This window comes from Eptatretus burgeri, chromosome 14 (genome assembly GCF_056783735.1).
Source record: "Eptatretus burgeri isolate ZD-2024b chromosome 14, Ebu_testis_v1, whole genome shotgun sequence".
Taxonomy (NCBI): domain Eukaryota; kingdom Metazoa; phylum Chordata; class Myxini; order Myxiniformes; family Myxinidae; genus Eptatretus; species Eptatretus burgeri.
The window spans coordinates 46,028,031-46,050,584 of NC_140974.1; the positions used below are offsets into that span (position 1 = coordinate 46,028,031).

Here is a 22,554-nt window from a genome sequence, read left to right on the forward strand (position 1 = left end):
CCCAGCGACTCCGACCCCTCATTCAGCACCTCGAGGGCCCCCAAAAGGATATCCAGCGTCTCTGCAAAGATGACTGCATCATCGGCGAAATCAAGGTCAGAGATCTTGACATTCCCAAATGATGCACAGCAGCTTGATTTTGTCTGACATCCTCCCCAGAATCTGGTCCATACAAGCACTGAAAAGTGTGGGGAGTGTTTGTTTTTCATTTTTTGGATGCTCCTCTTTAACTTTGGGCTTCGGTTTCCTCTTATGAATTGTTGAATTTGTCATGTTCCTTTCTCAGTTGCGTTTTTTTCTGTGTCTCTAGTCTATGTTACTATGGTAGTGTTTGCTTTCTATCCATGGGGCCTGGTCGATTGTTATTGTGGTATTGTTTGCCTGTTACTTTTTCTTGAATGAGCAGGGCTCCTGCAAAGCACATGGTATTGATTTCCTTCAAGGGGAATGATTTTGGTATAATTTTACCAATTAATCAGTTTTGTTTTTATTTTTTGGACACATAGTCAAGGCTCGTGAAAGAGCTAGTAAACCGAATGGATCAGGATGTAACGCACAAAAACAGGATGCAAAACACACATGCATGGGGTGGACCAGATGGATATAGAAAGCAACTCTAAGGAGGGAAAACTGGAAAATTGGAAGGAAGAGTGATTTGGCTGGGGTTAATGAGGGTAGAAAAGATCATCGCTTTAAATTTGTGATGATCTAAGATGGTGGTGAACAGCTATCTTGAAGACCTGGAGGGCAGAATGACATTGAAGAAGATGTGGAAGTTGATTGCACAGGTGGGGGGAAAAAAGAGGAACACATGAGTGGAGGTGAGCAGTGATCATAGATTTCGGTAGTTTTACCTGATGAGGGTTCATGGTGGGCCGTGTGAGCCCTGTAGAAACCTGAGGGGACAAACCACGGAAAGAGCAGAGGGTGCAAGACCAGAAGGGAGGTGTTAGAAGACAGAGAGACCACCAACCTGTTTTCCATAGCAAAGTGATAAGCCCATAGACTCGGATTCAGCGCCGGAGATTCCAGTGATCTTGAAGGCCTTGGATTCCACGGCGTCAAACTGAGCAAGATGTGAGTCAGGGTAGCCAACCTGGAAGGGAAGGAAATCAGTAAAGCACCCAGAGGAGAGCAAGTTGCGGATGAAGTCCTTGTAGGTGGATTGAAGTTCAGGTGTGCCAAGGAAGGACTTTATACGACGGGGGATGCTCAGTCGGTGGCTGGCTTTGGAGGCCAACATTGAAATATCATTTCCCCAAGAGAGATCATGGCTGAGAATAAGACCCAGAAGTTTGAATAACTGAACTTCCTCAAGAGGATTGTTAAGAAAGTTGAGAAGAGGGTTTGTCAGATGGTCTTTACGGATAGCGATAGTGAGAGTGTGAGATTTGTCAAGATTGAAAGACATATTCCAAGTGTTTGACCAGCTTGTGTTTTTTTTTTTTTCAAAGTCTGAAGAAAGGGAAGAGGCTGTAGCCTGCCTACTTGACAGATGAGTGATGTCATGTCAGAGAGTGGAGTCATCAGCAAATGGATAAAGATAATTTTCCAGAGAATCAATGAGATCATTTATAAAGATCAGGAATGTGACTGAGCCCAGCTCGCTGCCTTGGGGAACTTGACAGGGAGAAGAGATGAGAGAATACTATTGAGTGCCACATGTTGACTACAAGAGTAGACAAAGTCAAGAAGCCATGTGTGAAGATGTCATTGAAATCCTGGATCTTCGCTTTGACCCAGGAAACCCATAATTCCAGTGGCTCTGACTCCTCATTCAGCGCCTGGAGGGCCCCCATAAGATGTCTGATTCTATTGGAAGAGTTTGGAGAGTAAGATGGGATTCCAGATTATCAAAAGCATGAGATAGGTCCAGAGAGATGACCCTCATCTCATGTCTGACATTGAGGGTCTCCATCCATTGTTGGGTGAGTAGAAGCAGCATGTCCAACCTGGAGTGACCTGGTCTGAAACTAAATTGGTGATGAGATGAGGTCGTTGGAAAAAAATGAAGGATTTCATATCAACTGCGATAATGGATTCCACGTCTTTGCTGATGATTGGAAGAAAGCTGATAGATCTGTCATTGAGGGGATCCGTTTTTGCACCTTTTTATGTAATGAAGTGATGTTGGCAGATTTCTAAGCAGATGGAAGATGACTTAGCACAAATGACAGGGTGAAAGAGGCAGAAAGATTATATGTAAGAGCAGCAGAGCAGGTTTTTTGGACATGTTAGCTGATGCTGTCTGGTCCAGTAGCAGTCAGAGTCAAGTGTTGAAAGAACCTTCTCCACTTTCTTTGGTGCAAAAGTCACAGAGTCCAGGAGTAGTTAAGTACAACAAGGAAGGATGGGTACCGAGAGTCAGGGGATGGGGGACACAATTAGATTTGGAAGTAAACACAGAATTAAGACATTCAGCCTTCTCATGAGTGGAGTTGGCTGTGGTGCCATTTCAAGAGAGGGAAGGAATGGAAGCGGACCATACACCAGAGACAGAGCAAGGCAGCACTAGGTTTTTGAGGAGGGAGACAAGTTTGAAAGTTCATTATTGAGGTTGGACAAATATTGTTTTCTGGCTCTCCTGAGAGTGGACACACACTTGTAGTGGTAGACTTTTGGAATGCACAGAGATTGCTTTCCAGGAAGAGAAGGAAAATTGTTTCAGAGCAACTTCCTCACCATATGATTCAGTGTACCATGGGCAGGAGGAAGGGTAGGATAATTGAAGATGAGATTTGATGAATCTGTGCATGATAGAGAGCAGTTTTGTGTGGAAAAATTTCCAGGCTGAGTTAACATCAGGGGCAGTAGATATGGGAGACCAGTGCTAAAGAGAGAGAGAGAGAGGGCTGCTTGCAGTCCCTGCCAATCTACTTGAGTGAACTGCCAGACTTGCCGACGTAAAAGCAGCTCTCTGAGAATAGCCGGAGAAATGTTGACTTTCACAAACATATGATCAGATGAACCAATTGGAGCAGAGGAAAAGCAGGAGACATTTGTGGGAAAGTTAGTCATCACCAAGTCCAGAAGGGAGGGTTTGCCATTGGGAGAAATCTGGGTTGGAAAACTTACAGATCGAGTCAGTCCCATGGAGTCACAGAGGTCCTTTACTGAAGTGGCATGGCAGGTGAGAGAGGTACCAACACCCAGCCAAGTTCCATGGTGACAATTAAAAATCACCACATATGAGGAGGAGACTGGGCTGAGTGGTTAAAATTTTTTTAATGTTGTCTGAGAGAGATGTAAATGGAGTTGTTACTGTTAGGAGGACGGACAAACACACAGATGAACAAGAGGTGGGAGCATCATGGAAGTCGCAGCCTGAGGTACTCCTGTGGGTTTGGAGGTGTAAGATCCGTACAAGGGCAGTGAGAAATTGAGTTATTGATGGGAAGTGCAACTCCGCTGCCAGGACGTGGTTCAGGACTATCGAAAAGGAGGAGACGATAACCAGGGAGAGACACTAAGGAGTCAGGGACGTCCTGCGGAAGGAAGGATTCTGTTAAACAGATTATATCTGGTTTATCGTCAGCAGCCTGGATTGAGAGATCTGTCAGGTTGGAACGGAGATCTTGGATGTTTGAGGTCCACACAGTTAGAGATGGGGAGGGGGTGTGGGGGGAGAGACATTGGGGGGTGGTGCAGGATGGAGGGAGGCTCTGTGGGGGGCAAGGTCAGGCTTTGGGGGAGGGGTGGGTTGAAGTGGAAAGTTTGAGTGTGTGGGGTGTAGGAGAAGATTTGAGTGTGTAGGGTGCAGGGGAAGGTTTGAATGGGGGTGGGGGAAGGTTTGAATGGGTGGGGGGAAGGTTTGAATGGGTGGGGTGCAGGGGAAGGTTTGAAAGGGTGGGGTGCAGGGGAAGGTTTGAATGGGTGGGGTGCAGGGGAAGGTTTGAATGGGTGGGGGAAGGTTTGAATGGGTGGGGTGCAGGGAAGGTTTGAATGGGTGGGGTGCAGGGAAGGTTTGAATGGGTGGGGGAAGGTTTGAATGGGTGGGGTGTGGGGGAAGGTTTGAATGGGTGGGGTGTGGGGGAAGGTTTGAATGGGGGGTGTGGGCAGTGCTGGATTAACCATTAGGCAGACAAGGCATGTGCCTTTGGGCCAGCCAAAAATTTGGGCCAAAAATAATTTTCACATTAAATATTTGTCTTTTTTTGTATTAAATGTTTTGTTCTTGAATCAGTTCAGCTTTTGTCTGGGGTCCATTTCCATGAGCCCGAGATCTAATTTAAAATTTTCAGGCCATTCTCTAAAATTTCAAAATGTGCCTTAGGGCCAGCCTAGGCTTAATCCGGCTCTGGGTGTGGGGGGAAGGTTCAGCTGCACAGATTCAGGACTCCACATGTTTGGTGTGTGTGTGTCCCATTATTCGGTGTTTCGTTTTCTTATATTCTCAACACAAACTTCGTTTTCATCATTCTTCGATGTGCCGCCTCTCCCCCACCATCCACTGGCACCTCGGAAATGATCGTTCCACTTGGGAGTTGCTGCACGTCCCGTTCCACATCCCGACCAAGGCGCAAGTAGCATTACATTGCTTCGGGCACACCTCCCCCCTCTCTGTACGGCCCACAAGAGCATCGATGTCTGCTGCCAGTGTCATAGCAGGGTGTGTGTGTGTGTGTGTGTGTGTGTGTGTGTGTGTGTGTGTGTGTGTGTGTGTGTGTGTGTGTGTGTGTGTGTGTGTGTGTGTGTGTGTGTGTGTCTGAGTGTGTGTAAGAATATTGTGTATGTTCATGTGTGTGGAGACATGCCTTTACTTTCCATATCATCCATTTTTTTTGTTCCATTACTCTGATTGGATTCACATTCATGGTTCTTTCTGCATATTCTGACTCATGGAAATACAATGAATGTGCTCAACTTCCTTACATAACAATGAAATTAATTTACTTCACACAATTATGTCATTTAAATGTTATATCATCATGAAGAAATGCACAGGAGATCTGTGTTTGGACTGCTTTCTTTCAACCTTACTTTGCTTTCCTAAACTATGATGAAAATAACATTTCTTGAACAATAATTAGCTTATTCCCCTTTGCTCGTGATTCTTTGTTTCATCAATCCTTGCTTTATTGCAGCTCAAGAACAGTCCAATGGAAGCAATGTACGGGTTCGTCGAAGCACTTACAGCGATATCTTCCGTGAGCTCTCTGAGCTCTCTGGTGGTTCATATGTGATGACAACCAAAGGGGAGTTAACAAAAATACTCAAGGATGTGGAATTGACGATGAACTCAGCACCTGTAACAGTGTTACAGCAACATGTCACCAGCGGGCAACTGTTCGTGCCAATCGACCAGTCCCTGCTTGATTTCGCCATCTCGGTGAAGTCTGCAAGCTCATTCACATTAAGCCTACTCGAGCCAAATGGTAGGAGACTTAACATGCATTCTCATTCTCTCTCTCTCTCTCGTTTTTTTTTTTTGTGTGTCTTGAGGAAATATGGCATACTTAACTGTAGTCCCTCAATGGAAAAAAAATTGGGAAAATATGGTGTGATTGACTGCAGTGAATTGTTGAGAAATTTTCTGGTGCTATTGTAATACTTATTCCATAAATCAATAACTACCCTGTTAGTACCTTGTATTTATATTATTTGTCATGTAAAGTATTTCCAAATATTAAGTCAGAAAAAGTGCAAGATAAGATATTTAGTGATGCCCCAATCTATCCCAGGTGTGGAGCAATATGACTTTTTATTCAGGTCAGGCCAGATTAGATATGTGACTTGCTACAGGTATCCATCCATCCATTGGGACCATACTCTGTGCAGAGCGTTGGTGCTGCCTTCGCAGTCTCCTGGGCTGTTCGGCACCATACTGGACGGGTCGCCATTCCGACGCAAGATGCTTGAATGGCTCAATCATCCAAGCAAGCTGGTACTCATTTTGCTGACCTCGAAAGGATGACAGGCTGAGTTAACCCACCTGGTATTAATTCAAAAGCTGAGCAGGATTTGAACTCAAGACCGGTGGATCCGAAGCCTACCACCCTAACCAATAAGCCAGCACCAGGCATTACAGGTATCATGTAAACCTGTATTAACCTGTTTCATAGTCGCATTGTCGGCAACTAAACCATCTCCCCCACCAGGTTTTCTAGTGAGGAGGGTGTGTGATTATGGACACCCAGCAGAATTAAAAAATAAAACCTATCAAAGGGTGGAGGAGCTCCTTGTGAGCCAACAGCCAACCATATCTAGTGCTCAACTGTGTCTGTGGGTGTCCTCCTGCAGTTGGGTTACATTTTTTTAGGAGGATGGTGGCAGGATTTGCACTCGAAATACCCTTCACTTTGCAAAGCACAAGAAAAACGCAAAGAAAATTGAAAACCCACTCTGTGGGAGTACCTCCTATGCAGCTGCCCTCCACAGGGCAGCTCAACGGATGATGGGATTGGGGCAAAACCTTTGGGACCCCACTCTTTGATGATGGGAGAAAAACCACAGGGTAACCGTCCTGGGTCAGATTGAGGTAGTGTGTGTCAGGGTGGTGCTGAGGTGTCGTCCACCAGATGGTGCTCTCCTTGGGTTTACCTGAGGCGGTCTCTTTGGGTTGGTGCCTGTAGTGTCCTATCCCTAATGCTGTTGGTGGATGTCTTGGAACTCACCATGGGGCAAAGAAGAATTTTGTCTCTCGAGGGACACTGGATACCATTGACCAGAGTCGCAGGGCCAGGATGAATGGCAAAGCTGAGCTGTCGAGGGAGTTGAGGCGCAAAACTGTTCAGGGTGGAAAAAGAGGACTATGTGCGAGGAATCTGTCAGGCGGGAGAGCTGGTGGAAATGCTGTACTCATGTCGTTGCATGCAGTTTCTGTGCTCTGCCTGGTACACAGGCGTCATCCCAACTGACTGGAAGAGAGGCCTTGTTGTCCCTCCCTGGAAAGGGAAGGGTGATTTCCAGGACTGCAACAACGACGGAGGGGTGACGCTTCTCTCAGTGCCAGGCAAGGTATTTGCTTGGATAATTCTTGATAGGGTTCACCACCATCTGCTTGAGTACCAGTGCTCAGAGCAGTTAGGAGGAGGAGGAGATGGGGACCATACTCTGTGCAGAGCGTTGGTGCTGCCTTTGCAGTCTCCTTAGCCATTGGGCATAATCCGGGATGGGACGCCACTCCGACACAGTATACCAGCATGCTGGCACTCATTTTACTGACCTCGGAAGGATGACAAGTCGAGTTAACCCCACCTGGTATTAATTCAACAGCTGAGTGGGATTTGAACTCAGGACCCTAGGATCTAAAGCCCGCCAACCTAACAATTAAGCAAACACCAGGCATAGAGCAGTCAGGCTTCACACCAAAGAGGTCAGTGAATGACTGTATTCTTGCCCTTCGGGTCCTCACTGAACACAGATGAGAGTTTACGCAGGGGCTGCTTGCAGCCTATGTTGATCTCGGCAAAGCGTTCGATTCAGTAAATCAGGATGCCCTCTGAAGGATTCTTGGTCTTCGCGGAGTGCCACCAAAACTGATCAATCTGGCATCTGAACGATAATCTGGAACTGAGAGTGCTATGAGATGTTGTGATACCATCTCCAACTTATTTCCAGTTGTTATTGGAGTTCATCAGGGGTGTGCACTGGCCCCCACACTTTTCAGCACTTATATGGATTGGATTCTGGGGAGAATATCGGAGAGATCAAGCTGCTGTGCATCATTTGGGAATGGCAAGATCTCTGACCTTGATTTCGGCAATGATGCAGTTATCTTTGCAGAGACTCTGGATATCTTTTTGGGGCCCTCGAGGCGCTGAATGAGGAGTCGGAGCCGCTGGGATTACGGGTTTCCTGGGTCAAAACTAAGATCCAGGCTTCCAATGACATCTTGGATGCTGCTATCTTGTCTGTTCCTGTTTGTGGTGAGGATGTTGAGGTCACGGAGAGATTGATTTACCTTGGCAGTGATATTCATGTCTCTGCTGGTTGTGAGTCAGAAGTCATTAGACATCTGGGTCAGGCCTGGGGAGTCATGGATTTACTAGATCATGAGGTGTGGCGCTGCCAGTACCTGTGTGAGGAGACGAAAGTCTGAGTCTTCAGGTGCTTGGTGCTTCCAGTCTTGTTCTTCGGATGTGAGACTTAGATGCTGACCAGGGATCTGATATGGAGACTCAATTCCTTTGGTACCAGGTCTCTTCGGAGAATCCTTGGCTATCGCTGGTCAGACTTTGTGTCCAACGAGCAGTTGCTGAGACTCAAATGAGATTTGTTACCTGCAACGTCCGTGAGTGTCAGCTGTGGCTGTATGGACATGTAGCTCGTTTTCATGATGCTGATTCTGTTCACCAGATTCTCAGCGAGGGAGCCTCATGATTGAAGGAAGCCAATGGGCTGACCACGTGCCTCATGGTTGCAGCAGGTTGATCGGCATCTCGAGAAGTTGTGGTTGGGCCAGGCATCTGCCTGGGGGCTGGCCAGCCGGAGGCCCCTGTAGTACCGGCAGAAACTGGCACTGCTCCAGTGCATACTCCCATACCTAACCTGACCTGTGCACCAGTCTAAATGACTATGGCATAAAACCAATACATTTGCAACAAAAGTAATCGAGTTTAGAGATTTACTAACAATATGACAGGACAAAAAGTAATCTGCTGGCTCATGTCCTTCACAGCAGTTCATTTCCAGCTTTGAGAGGTGATGCAAATCTGTTTCTGTCTGTTGTTCTCCACAGAGAATCATTTCTGGTTTATGACATTCCCACTTGTGATCCCAAATGGCTATGTTTGACTGCACTACATTCTCATCAATGTCCTTAAAGCAAAAGATGTGTTTCTCTTTCTAATTAATTTTAATACTCCATTTTAGTGTTCTTATGCTCATGGAGGAGTGTGTTTACATCTAATTATAGGAGATTCATTTGAAAAGCTCTACGAATGAGATATTCACAACAGACCAAGACTCGCCATTCTTTTTTATTTTTAAACTCGTAAATACAACCCATCGCTTTGCTGATTGGTGGTTTTAAGGAAAGGGGTTGAGAGAGGGAGGGAATGGTGAAAGAGGGAGGGGAGAGAGAGGAGGCAGGAGGGAGTGGAAGCTAGGAAGGGGGGAAGAGTGAGGAAAGGGGGAGGGGGAGGTGGGGAGGGCTATGCCTCACCAAACATTGCTACACCGTGAGAGGGAGGGATGTGAGGATGGGGAGAGAGGGGGGGGAGAGAGAGAGAGAGAGAGAGAGAGAGAGAGAGAGAGAGAGAGAGAGAGAGAGAGAGAGAGAGAGAGAGAGAGAGAGAGAGAGAGGATGCGAGAGAGAGAGGGTGCGAGAGAGAGGGATGCGAGAGAGAGAGGATGCGAGAGAGAGAGAGAGAGAGAGAGAGAGAGAGAGAGAGAGAGAGAGAGAGAGAGAGAGAGAGAGAGAGAGAGAGAGAGAGAGAGAGAGAGAGAGAGAGAGAGAGAGAGAGAGGATGCGAGAGAGAGAGAGGATGCGAGAGAGAGAGGATGCGAGAGAGAGAGGATGCGAGAGAGAGAGGATGCGAGAGAGAGAGGATGCGAGAGAGAGAGGATGCGAGAGAGAGAGGATGCGAGAGAGAGAGGATGCGAGAGAGAGAGAGAGAGAGAGAATGGATGCGAGAGAGAGAGAGAGAGAGAGAGAGAGAGAGAGAGAGAGAGAGAGAGAGAGAGAGAGAGAGAGAGAGAGAGAGAGAGAGAGAGAGAGATATATATATATATATATATATATATATATATATATATATATATATATATATATATATATATATATATATATATATATATATATATATATATATAGATATGAAAAAAAAAATAGAAGAGAGAAAGGTGAGGGGTACAGGTGGGGTGAGTAAAGACAATGATATGTTGTGTTCTGCTCAATGACTGAACACACACACAAAAACAAACTCATGTGAGGACAGCTGTACACACAACGACCCAACAGAGTTTGAAAGTAATCCGCTGACACATCTGCAAAAACTTTGATGTCACAGTTCCACAAAATTTGTGGGAACATGAACCAAAAGTAATCACTGAAAACATGGAAGTACCAACTGCTCACGTACGAACTAATGATCCCATAGAGTGTGAACATCGAAAACAAAGCGTTGCGACCAGATATCATACTTAGGTACAAAAAAAAGAGAAGAAGGCATTGCATAGTGAGGTGTTGATAGCAGCGATTATGGACTAAACGATGCAGAAATCAAGAAAATGACCAAACACCAAGACTCCAAGAATGAAGTGAGAAGATCCTGGAAGATGAAGAATGCTAAAGTTGGAGCAATGATAGCTGGACCTACAGGAATGATGACAAAGAACCTCACAGAGATATTAAATATAGGGGCAGTACCCCTGGGTGCTCACCTGGTAGTGGCTGCATAAGATAACCAGGCAACCACTGGTAGGCATGGATGACCCACAAAATATATAGTGGAAAAGAAAGTAAATACCTTTGGATTTTTTTTTATGTCGTGAACAAACTTTAGTGCATCACAGGTGGTGAAGATATGATGGTTAAGTTTCATTGGAATTTTATGTGTCGTTTCTGTGAAGAAAACAACTACATATTTTGGGGGGCAAACCCCCTTTCCCCAAAGACCCTTCGAGACGCCAATTTTTTTAATGTCGTGAACAAACTTTAGTGCATCACAGGTGGTGAAGATATGATGGTTAAGTTTCATTGGAATTGTATGTGTAGTTTTGGAGAAGAAAGCAAATACATATTTTGGGAGGCAACCCCACTTCCATCGCCTTCAAGCAGATTTTTCAAATGTCATGAACAAACTTTGGTACATCATGGGTGATTGATGAAGATTGTCGGGAAGTTTCATCGGAATTGTGTGTATTGTTTAAGAAGAAAGCAAATACCTCTTTGGGGGGGGGGGGAACCACTTCAGACCCCCTTTTTTATGCCATCATGGGTGATGAAGGTTGTGGTCAAATTTCATTGAAATCGTTTGTGTAGTTTTTGAGAAGTTGCTGCAAATATTTGTGGATGGACGGACGACGCGTCATCGCATAAGCTCCCTGGAACTACTTTACAGGTGAGCTAAAAAATATCCCTGGGACTATTATAACAAACGAACTACAGTTGGAAGCTGTCCGGGGCTCAGCGATGATCCTGAAGAGAGCCCTCGGCACAAAACTTTGAGAGCAGAAAACTGCCCTGGGAGGACTCCATTCCACATTCTGAAACTCGCATATGTAGATACACACACGATTGGCCGATATCGGGAATCGTCAGGTTCAAGTCAGTTTGATTACCGACTCCAGGACGTAGTGCATACAACCCAGAAACCTTGAGTAGCTTTCACTGAAAAACAATGTTCCATTTATATAGACGTTTTAAGGAGATGATCACAAACATCATTTGTTATAAACAACTGTGTGTGACGAGTGGGAAAAAAATTGGCTCGATAATTTAGAAAATACATTTATACTGCAAACGGCTCAGAAATCGGGTGTGATCAAATATATTTTGCTTTGAAACTCACGAAGAGAAACCATATAACCTTTGTAAAGCAAATTCGATGACCAGATGTTTTAGAAACAGGTGCGAGAACAAAGGAAAACGTGAAAGAACCTCCATTAGATACGGCATGAAACTTTGCCATCACGGCACCCATAACAGGCATGGCATGTCCACACACCCCCGGAGAGTCAGTACAGATCCAAATCTACCCATATGTACCATGTCCGTGTGTGCTGTATACGTACCTCTACCTCGTCGTAACTGTCAACTGTAGTTCCCGATCAAGACACGAAATGTACTGTACAGCTTAGTAAGTGGCTCAAGCACTCCAACGGAATGCCTGGCTTGGCAAGCGATTTACCAATTGTCCTCGATACTACTATGCACCAGGAACTGCCCGTGCAATGTCCGAATTGGACAAATCAACACTTTTTGGGGAAGTCGGAACTGCTGATACTTTCAAATCTGGAGTTTACATCCAGGCCAAAAAACATGGCGGCTTCAGACCTCAGCGAGGTTACCAAGGAAAAGACTTTGAGACCCCAGACAACGAGGAGGCCAAGGATTGCCTGATGAAGGATATAATTAAATTAGGCAGTTAACTATCTTCAAAAGGAGTGTTTTAATCAACCCAAACACCCAAGTTTCACTAATGCGCTTCCTTGGAGTTTTCTTTGTATGCATGCAAAGTTTCAGGCTGCTAGGTTTTATGGTTTTGGAGTTATGGAGGAGATACACACACACACACACACACACACACACACACACTGCCTTTTATTAGTGTAGATATTATACATACTGTAAAATTAAGAATATAATTGGTACGAAGTTTTTTTTTTTTTTTAATATCTCTTAAAGACATTTGAGACCTATCAATGCACTTTTCCATGAATCAAAATGACACGAGTGAAGAACCCATCTATCTAAGGATGTTTGCCCCGGAATTATGGATGGGTTAATTTCCCCAGAATTGCTGTGTTTTACATTTGGCACACTGTAAAATTGATGAATAATTTTTATGCCTCCACTGATGAAGTCGCCGGAGGCATAATGTTTTCAGGTTGTCCGTCTTTACATGTACGTACGTACATCTGCCCATGTAAATTTTATTTTTTCTCTGTATCCGCTTGTCTGATTGACACAAAATTTTCACCATTGGTGTGACTACTCATGTAGAATGTTTTAATGATAAGTATGACATCATATATCATGTGGTGTGGCAGCCAAGTTGGAAAAAAAGGAAAAACTTTTGACTTCTGTATCTCCGAAACCGCTCCATGGAAAAAAATTTGAAACTTGGCAAATGTGAAGTACTCCCCGTGGAAAATGATTTTTTTTTTTACGACGTCATCGGTGGCTTTCATTATGACGTCATAATTGCATACGTCGAACAATTTCTCCGAACTGTATAAAAAAATTTGTGTCATCTTGGGCTAAATTGTGCGTGTGTGTGTGTGTGTGTGGGGGGGGGGAGGGAGGACTTGATGACGTCAACAGTCATGTGGTTTGGCAGCCATAATTTCTTTATTTAAAAACCTTTAAAAATCTTCCTCTCTAGACTGGCTTGGTGGATCGAGGGGAAACTTTATCCACATGCTCCCCAAGCTTTTGCGATACCAGGGTGTTCACGAATAATCAATCAGTCACATGTCCTGGCAGCCAGCCATATTGGATTGACCGAAAAAATTAAAAAAAATTTTTTTATCTTGAACTGCTTCATCATTCGACGCGAAACATCCCAATTATGATCTTGTAGTCATGTGGAATATATATATTTTAAATTTCATCCTGATCAGATGCATGGTCTGGCAGCCATAATTATTTAATATTTTGAATCTGGGTTCGGGGATTTAAATCAAACTTGGTACAAGTATGTATTATGACGTAATGATGCGGACGGAGGCATATCTGTCGACGTCGTGATGTCGAATAGTGCCGTTCTAGTTTTATCCATTGAATTGATGTATGATCGACATTTGGCATGATTTTTAATATCACCCCACCAGGAGCGACGTTTTGCCATCGATATTTACATGAAGGTAATAATGGGGTCCTCCCCTGACTGTCAACCTCAAGGACTATGATTGTTTTTGTTTTTACCACTTAAAACATTCCTGTGTACACTCTGAGTACAACAGTTTTCAGCTCATTTGGTCTGGTGGTTCAGAAATCTATTCCCACAGACACTTCTCAAAATTATATTGTGACTCGTGAAGAAGTCGAAGTGAGTAAATGTTTTTCCAGCATCATGCGCCATTACATGTGTTCAGATGGCAAACCGAAACAAGCCAATTTTTTTGTTTCCTTTTGATGTATGCTTGATTGGATTATATTTGATCGATGATCATCCTGCCTTGAGTAATCTCTGTTGTATTACCATCAAACTTCTTTGTGCTTACGATGAATAATGAATTGTTTTTTTTTTATGATTTAAATGTTGTTGTTTTTCAGCATCTCCAGTGACACATGGAGAGAAAATTGTGGACACACCAACGTACAAGGTGCTCCTGATCCGTAGCCCATTTCCACAAGGGAATTGGAGTCTTATAATGGAAGGCACAGCACCACGTGATGTGATCGTCACAGGAAAAAGCATCCAGGACTTTTCTTACCAGATCATGCATGACAAAAATGGCTTCATCCTTCCTATTCAGGGACGACCTGTAGCTGGTCAGAATTTTTTCTTGATTCTCAAATTTTACGTATTTTTTTTTGTATTTTTTTTCCCCCCAACCATATTTTTTCTTAATTCTTCCTCCTTTATCAGTTATCTCACCTTTTTTCCTTCTATTACTGCCTTGCCGAACTACATTTGGCATGGAAGACAATATGCACTCGCCTGCAAAAGTATTTACCTCCAAAGTTTTCAGATTTTTATGCCACCTGAGCTTATTACCCTTGCCAGAGGAGAGGACATTACATTTTGGTCTGTTTGTTACTTACGAAATCTAAAGATTTCTTAAGTATATTGATGACTTTCATCATCTGTTTGTGTGTGTGTTTGTTTGTTTGTAGGTACAATAACTCGAGAACAGAAGAAGCTACCAATGTCAAATTACACCACGTGATTCAGGAGGGTGATGGCTAATGCTGATTAGATTTTGGTCAAAATCGGTCAAAGGTCAAGGTCACAATGAGGTCAAACATTCGATTTTTGATGGTTTGGTACAGAATCATCGTAGAAACTTCTGGTTTGCGTCGCTACCTTCTCTAGAGACAGCTTTTATTAGACAAGGTCAGACGTGAAGTTGACCATTTCGTAAGTACCAGTCTATGACTGCTTGTTTATTATTTGGCGAAAAATAAATTTTTGTCTTTCCGTTTGGCTGTCTGTCTGTCACAAGATTTTTGGCCACAGTTTTCAAGCAATTGTTCTGAAATTTTCAAATGTGTAGGTGACCAAGGACAACAATGCATAATTTTGATGAAGATTTTTAAAAAGTGGTTCTTCACCATTGATAGGGCTAAAAAACGATAAATAGCACCATATCTCAAAAGGCTATGGATGCATTCCAACGAAATTTGGACAGATTGGGAGTGTCACGAGGAAGAATTGCTTCAATTTTTGGTGAAGATCCGAATCTGGATCTGGATACAGGAATTTTTTTTATTTTTAAGTGATTCTTCACCATTGAGAGATGGGGCTAAAAAAGATATTGCATCCCCCCAAAAATGAAAAAGTTGGGGATGGATTCGGATGAAACTTGGTGAACATGTTAGGTGTGCGACAAGGACTAATTGCTTCAATTTTGGTGAAGATCCAAATCCGGATCCAGATCTGAGAATTTTTTTAAGTGATTCTTCACTATTGAGAGACGGGGCCAAAAACAATATAAAGCACGATATCTGAAAAAGTTGAAGATGAGTTATGACAAACATAGGTGGATGAGTTGGTTAGGTGATGAGAAGAAGCCGATTCGATTTTGGTTAAGGTCTGGATTCAGATCCGACCTATCAGTGGGATACAAAATGTAAACTCTTCAGCCTGGTGGAGGTCTGCGCTCTACCGAGTGCTGTTCCGTTTCACCAACTGTCACTCTGAGTGATTTTTCGTTTGTTTGTCCGCACAGAATGTGAGTCTGTGTATGAATTACATTTGACCCTTTAGATCCCCAAGACCCTTTAAGACCCTTAAAACCCTTTAGACACTTTCCAACCTGAATAACCATTAAGACCCCAGAAGACCCCAACATCCTTTGAAGCCTTTAGAATCCAAAGACCCTTTGAGACTATTTAGACCCTTTATAACCCTAAGACTATTTAACTGAAGTTATTTCAAACCCTAAGATCCTTTCAAACCCAAACACCCTTTAACACCCCTAATATCCTTTAGAACAATAACACACTTTAAAACCCTCGAAGACACCTTTGAACCCTAACACCCTTTAAAACCCCCTAACACCCACTCAGTCCCATTCGACACTTTGGAACTCTAAGATCCTTTGACACCCTAATACCCCTAAAATCCACTAAGACCCTTTAGACCACTGAGACTCTTTAGCCCCTGAAGACCCTTTAGACCCCGTAACACCCTTTAGACCCCTTGGATCCCGTTACACCCTTTAGAACCCATCGACCTCTTCGACCCTTTAGAGCCTAGAGACCTCTTCGACCCTATAGAACCCCGAAGCCCCTTAGACTCCTTTCTACCCTTTAGACCTTCACATCTTTCAGACCTTTTAATACCCTGTAGACCCCTTTGACCTTTCGACCCTTTCTATACATCTTAGGACCCTTCAGACCCCTTCAGCCAATTCCAAAGCCTGGTGTTGGCTTAGTGGTTAGGGTGGCGGCTTGGGATCCGAGGATCCTGAGTTCAAGCCCCGTTGGCTGCTGAATTAAAATGTACCAGGAGGTTGACTCAACCTGTCATCCTTCCGAGGTCAGCAAAATGAGCACCAGTGTACTGGTAAGGGGGACACTGCATCAGCGGCATAGCCACGTCCCAACCAATGATGCAACCAGCAGCCACAGGCTGCACTCGATAGAGAGAGAGAGGCAATTTCAACCCTTTAGACCCTTTTGACCTTTTAAAACCCTTGAGACACTTAAGACCATTTTGACACATTTAGACCTTTTGACCTTGACAACTCTTCAGCCCTTTGACCGACCTTTACATATTTACAACTCCACCATTGCAACCTTTAATTTGCAATCAACGACCTTTCATTTAGTACATCCTTACATTTATTTGCCACTCAAAATGCACCACACAAAACAAGTCCTGGTGAGGGTCTGCAATCTCTGATTGCTCTTTCTTATTTCATGAAGCTTTCAAATCAAACTTAATATATAGTCTTCACAAACTACTCCAAAGTGATAAAGCTAACAAAATGTAGTTAAAATGTGAATAAGTTAGATTAACTAAGAAAATCAGATGTTTCTCAGTTGATTAAGTATTCAAAAACTTTGCCTAGTTAACCCTAAATCACTTCAGGAGAAAATTATTTGGTTGAAAGGTTACAAAATAAGTGTAATAAGTCTCACCTGTATGTAATCAGTGGTATAACTTGAAAAATAGGGGAAATACCCCTGGGCACTCACCTGGTAGTGGCTGTATAAGATAACCAGGAACCACTGGAAGGTGTGGACAACCCACAAAACATGTAACGGACAAGAAATTAAATACCTATTTGGGGGGGCAACCCCCCCCCCATATAACCCCTAGATCCCAATTTTTTTTTTCTTTTCTTTTTTTAATGGTGTGAAGAAACTTTGGTACATCATGGGTGATGATGGATGTGGTCAAGTTTTATCAAAATTGTGTGTAATTTTGGAGAAAAAACAAATACCTACTTTGAGGGGCAACCCCTCCTCACCCCCACCCCCCCCCCCCGTAAACTCCCTTCAGGCCAGATTTTTTTTTAAATGCCATGAACAAACTTTGGTCCATCACCCGTGATAAAAGTTGTGGTCAAGTTCCATCAAATTGTTTATGCAGCTTCAGAGAAGAAAGCAAATACCAATTTAGGGTGGTGAAACCTGGACCCACTTTGACCCTCTGTCGACCCCCCAGACCTTTTTTTTATGCCGTGAGCAAACTTTAGTTGCACTATACCAGATAACATTTTCGCTAAGTTTGGACATATTCCAGAAGTTGCAAGTGTTTACGTATGGACGGATGGATGGACTGACGGACGGCTGACGCACCATCCCATAAGCTTTCCGGAACTATGTTCCAGGAGTGCTAAAATTAATCTCCCCCACTTAGCAAAAGAGTTTTAAGGGGCAACTCACGTGGTCAACTAACAAAGCAAACATGAAGACCAAGGAGCTTTCCAAAGAAGTCAGACATAAAGTGGTGGAGAAGTACCGTTCAGTCGAGGGTTATGAGAAGATTTCAAACTTGATCATTAACCCTTTGAGCATGATGAAATCCATCATTAAGAAGTGGAAGATGCATCATTCCACCCAGACTCTACCCAGATCAGGTCGCCCATCCACACTTAGCATCCGGGCTAGCAGGAAACTGGTTTGTGATTTCACTGTAAATCATCAATGACTTCAAGAGATCTGCAAGGCTCTATATCATTGTTCACCAATCAAAAATATCCCATCCATCCATCCATTGGGACTATACTCTGTGAAAGCGTTGATGCTGCCGAAGCAGTCTCCTTGGCTATTGGACACAATCCTGGATGGGTCGCCACTCCGACACAGTATACTAGCAAGCTGGCACTAATTTTGCCGACCTCAGAAGGATGACAGGCAGTCAACCCCACCTGATATTATTTCAACAGCCGAGTGGGATTTGAACTCAGGATCCTAGGATCCCAAGCCCACCACCCTAACCATCAAGTCAACACCAGGCATACAATATCCTGTTCCCTTCACAAAGCTGGCTCCTATGGACAGGTGGCAAGAAAGAAGCCAAAGAAGCCATTACTGAAAAAGACGCATCTCAAAGCTCGTATGGAGTTTGCAAACTAGCATCTTAATGATACTGCAGGCATGTGGAGAAACGTTTTGTGGTCGGACGAGACAAAAAGTTGAAATTTTTGGTCAAAAGTCAAAGCGTTACGTCTGTCATAAGCCTAACACTGCACTTCACCCAGTCAACACCATCCCTGCTGTCGAGTATGGTGGCGGCAGCATCATGTTATGGAGCTGCTTTTCATGAGCAGGGACTGGCAAGCTTGCATGATAGAAGGGACAATGGATGGTGCAAAGCACAGGAGAATCCTTGATGAAAACCTATTTGAGTCAGCTTTGAATCTGAAACTTGGTAGGAGATTCACATTTCAGCAGGACAATGATCCGAAGCACAAAGTTAAAGCCACACAACAGTGGCTGAATAAGAAGACAATGCATGTTCTTGAGTGGCCTGGTCAAAGTCCTGACGTGAACCCATTTCCACTTTTATGGCAAGATTGAAGATTGCAGTCCATTGATGATCCCCCATCAAACTTGGCAGAACTGGAGCAATTTTCACGTGAAGAATGAGCAAAGATTTCACCATCGCGCTGTACAAAACTGGGAGAGACCTACCCAAAAACACTCATAGCAGTCTTTGCTGCAAAAGGTGTTTCTACAAGATGCTGACCTCAGGGGCTGAATCGTTTTACAACCAGTGAATTTTGATTTGTACATGTTTTTTGCATATTTTCCTGACATGTAACCTCCTTCAACTATGACAGTGTTTATCTTGATCTCTTCAGTTATGAATAAAAAAGTTCGTTTGGAAAAATTGTTTCTAAATAATTCGTAACTCATCTAAATGTGGATTTATTGGAAGGGGGTGAATACTTTTGCAGGTCACTGATGAGATGGTGGCTTCACTCATCTGCCCTTCTGGAAGGAGAAGTTTGTCCCACACTTGTTTCCTTTCCTCTCATTCCCACACGGCATGCAGACAAGGAATACACACTGCAGGTGAAACCAAGTGGAGTAAATAGAAACTTTTCTATCGACGAGGTTCTTATCCTGAATGCGCAGGGCGGTGTTGTCCAGCGCTTCTCTGCACAACCACTCAATGGCAGCTTGAGTGGTGCGACCTCTGTGCGTGCTCGCTTCACCAAATTGGTAAGTATGTTTCTTCAGAATATTCTTATGCAGACATGAAAGGATATTTCCAATTGATACAAGTGATGTGACAACTTCTTGATTTCAATGCCTGCAGGAACCCATGATGGTGGGCATGTGTGGAACCGCAGCAGGAACAGAGAAGTATTGCAGGCTGCAAACGGAGTTGGTGTTCATCGAGAAGATCCGCTTAAGTCGAATTCGTGGCGAGACGAGTAAGTTGTGTCTGAATGACAAAAATAATGTTATCGTATCTTGTGTTGTGGATGCCAAATATATATATATATCGTTTTTCCCCCCTGTGGCTCTTTCCAAGAAATATACTTGCATTAATGTGACACTTGTTTGATTAAGTTCTGTTTCTAAAGCTAAAGAGCAATTTTATGACGAATTAAACTTTTAATTGATAAGTTTCTGAATTTTGGTTTGATTTCATGTTCAACTCGCTTACTTAGCTTAACGTTTTTAGCTCCTCTCTGACGAAGTCTGAGACGAGCTGTTAAAGGTATAATGATGTCCTTCAGTCCATGCTTCCTTCCATGGGTCCATTAACTTTTTTTTCGTTTTTTTTTTCCTACTCCTCTGAGACAGCTTAATGGATCGTTTTGAAACTCGGGATGATGATTCATGACGTCGATGTGCAAAAACTTATGGAACCCTTTTTAATTTTCATCCAGGTGGTGAGAGAATTAGTTAATTAACTCAAAATGTAATCGGTTTGTATGTCCATCACATTTCACAAGATTCTCTGATCTTGCGAGATGTTTCGTCGTTGTTTAATTCAACCCCCTTAATTTAACCTCTTAATTTAATTTGATCTTGATCATCATTTATTTTAATGTCTTCATTAATTTTATCCTCCTAATGTCATTACTGCCTTCTTGCTTTGAAGAACGGGAAAGCATGGGGGAGATGGGGGGAGGTGAAGACAGAGAGTTGGTGTGGGAGACAGTGGACAGTCCTTTCAGTACTTTTTTTTTAAGTCCTTTTACCCTTTTAGTCCTTTTAAGATCCTTTCGACCCTTAATACCCTTTAGATCCCTTAATACCCTTTAGACCCTTTCGACCTTGAGACCTCGCAACTACAAATGTACACTTTGGACATTTAGATCCCATCGACCCTTTAGAGTTTAGACTATTAGATCCCTTTCAACACTTTAGACCCCTTCACCACTTTAGACACTCTAGACCAGGGGTCGGCAACCCAAATACCAAGAAGAGCCAATTTTTTTGAATTTGGTAAAAAACACAATATCTCAATAATCATGATGTGTATATCCTGTATTTAAAAAAAAAAAAATCTCGAATCACGACTCGCCTATAAATCTTTTGTTCCTCTTTTTACCTGCCTGTGGAATCAAATTCCACATTCTCTTCAATCTCATTTTTCCCTGCAGGCCTTCAAGACAGCTTATCAAGACAGTTCATCACTATCTCAGATAATCCCCCATCTTCCAGATTTCCAGTTTTTCCTGAGAGCTTGCTACTGTATCCATCTTGTCCACCACAAGCATCCTCCCATACCCCCCTTTCCTCCCCTACATCCCTAATTTGTATGTGTCCCTCTATTTTGGCTCTCAACCCTGCTGTTGGTGTTTCCCCCCTTTTTCTTCTGTTCCTTTTTTTTGTGTTGCATCCTGATCCATTCAGTGATCTAGCTCTTCCACGAGCCTCAGCTTTGTTTCCAAAAGATTAAAACTAAAATAAAACAGGACATAGACATACACGCACATTGATTTGTAATGTGTGTGTCTATGTCCTGTTTGTACTTCATGTGTGACATGTTTTTTTGATGTTCACAAAGTTTTCACATATTTTAACTCATCACACTTTACACATTGGTGTTTTTACCACTATTGTCCTGACCGTCTCATTTCCACACACACACACACACACACACACACACACACACACACACACACACACACACACACACACACACGCACACCTTACCTCTTGTAAGTAATGAGACATTGAGAAGTAAAACACAAATTTCCCGTTTCTTGGAATGCGGTGAGTCTCCTTCTGAATCCCTCTTTACCCATCATAGCTCGAAGTCGAGCCTCCATAGCGAAATATTTATATTGTTGGTTGTGGGCAGTCGATGATACGCCAACCGATCCTCCCAATCGGCATGATTACTACAACAAAATACAATGCAAAATTCACCACTTTAACTCCTATTTCAACAGATGTGAATACTGTACAATGATGTAGTTTCACTTTGTCAACTTGTACTCCAAGATGGCGGATCGAAAATGTGGTGACGTCACATGCACACCCTCTATTGAAGGGGGAGTGATCAAACGTTATAAAACTAACATCTCATTTGTAATTTAGATAAATCGTCGTCATCGGGTTGATCATAATCAGACATTGTATTTTGTTTGCTAATTTTACTCGTGTGGTTGCAAATTCTCCATGAGTATGCAGTATTAATTTTATCAGAATTCTGCGAAACGACACGCACAATTCCGATGAAACTTGACCACAACCTTCATCACCTGTGATGTACCAAAGTTTGTTCACGGCATTACAAAAAGTCGGGCCTAAGGGGTCCTATGGGAGGATTACTGCACAAAATAGGTATTTTCTCTCTTCTCAGAAACTACATACACAATTTTGATGAAACTTGACCACAACCTTCATCACAGATGATGTACCAAAATTCGGCATGGTATAAAGAAAAAACATCCATAGGTATTTACTTTCTTCTCCGGTAAATATTTTGTGGATCATCCACGCCTACCAGTGGTTCCTTGGTTTTCTTATCCAGCTGCTACCAGGTGAGCGCCCAGGGGTATTGCCCCTATTTTTTGTGTTGGGCTTTACTCCTCAAGATTTAGACGATACTTTGTCTGTCCCCTACCCTCAGGACCTGCCTGGTTTGGTTAGACCTGTCCACTCTAGCTTATTGGGTCATTGAAGCACACAAGTCACTCCACAATTGTCAACATGTTGCAATTTCATCGTGCTTTTTGATCACTGTGCATTGACCAAAACCTTGTTTTGTTCTATCTAGCAATGATGAAGCCAGGTGAATCGATAAACGTCTCCATCGTGCTTTCCAATGATGGTACATATGATGACTTCTTCAT

The 22,554-nt window shown here is 43.2% G+C and overlaps 1 protein-coding gene across 1 annotated transcript in view; it reads left to right on the forward strand.

Annotated features, from left to right (window-relative positions):
* Positions 1 to 22,554, forward strand: part of LOC147013086 (von Willebrand factor A domain-containing protein 7-like) — an 83,996-nt gene that overhangs the window by 30,812 nt on the left and 30,630 nt on the right. The window contains exons 12-16 of the mRNA XM_085854637.1: positions 5,085 to 5,375; positions 13,886 to 14,104; positions 19,287 to 19,456; positions 19,554 to 19,671; positions 22,479 to 22,554. The exon at positions 22,479 to 22,554 is cut by the window's right edge and continues 129 nt beyond it. Coding sequence (XP_085710763.1) covers positions 5,085 to 5,375; positions 13,886 to 14,104; positions 19,287 to 19,456; positions 19,554 to 19,671; positions 22,479 to 22,554 — 874 coding nt within the window. The remainder of the gene's footprint in view (positions 1 to 5,084; positions 5,376 to 13,885; positions 14,105 to 19,286; positions 19,457 to 19,553; positions 19,672 to 22,478) is intronic.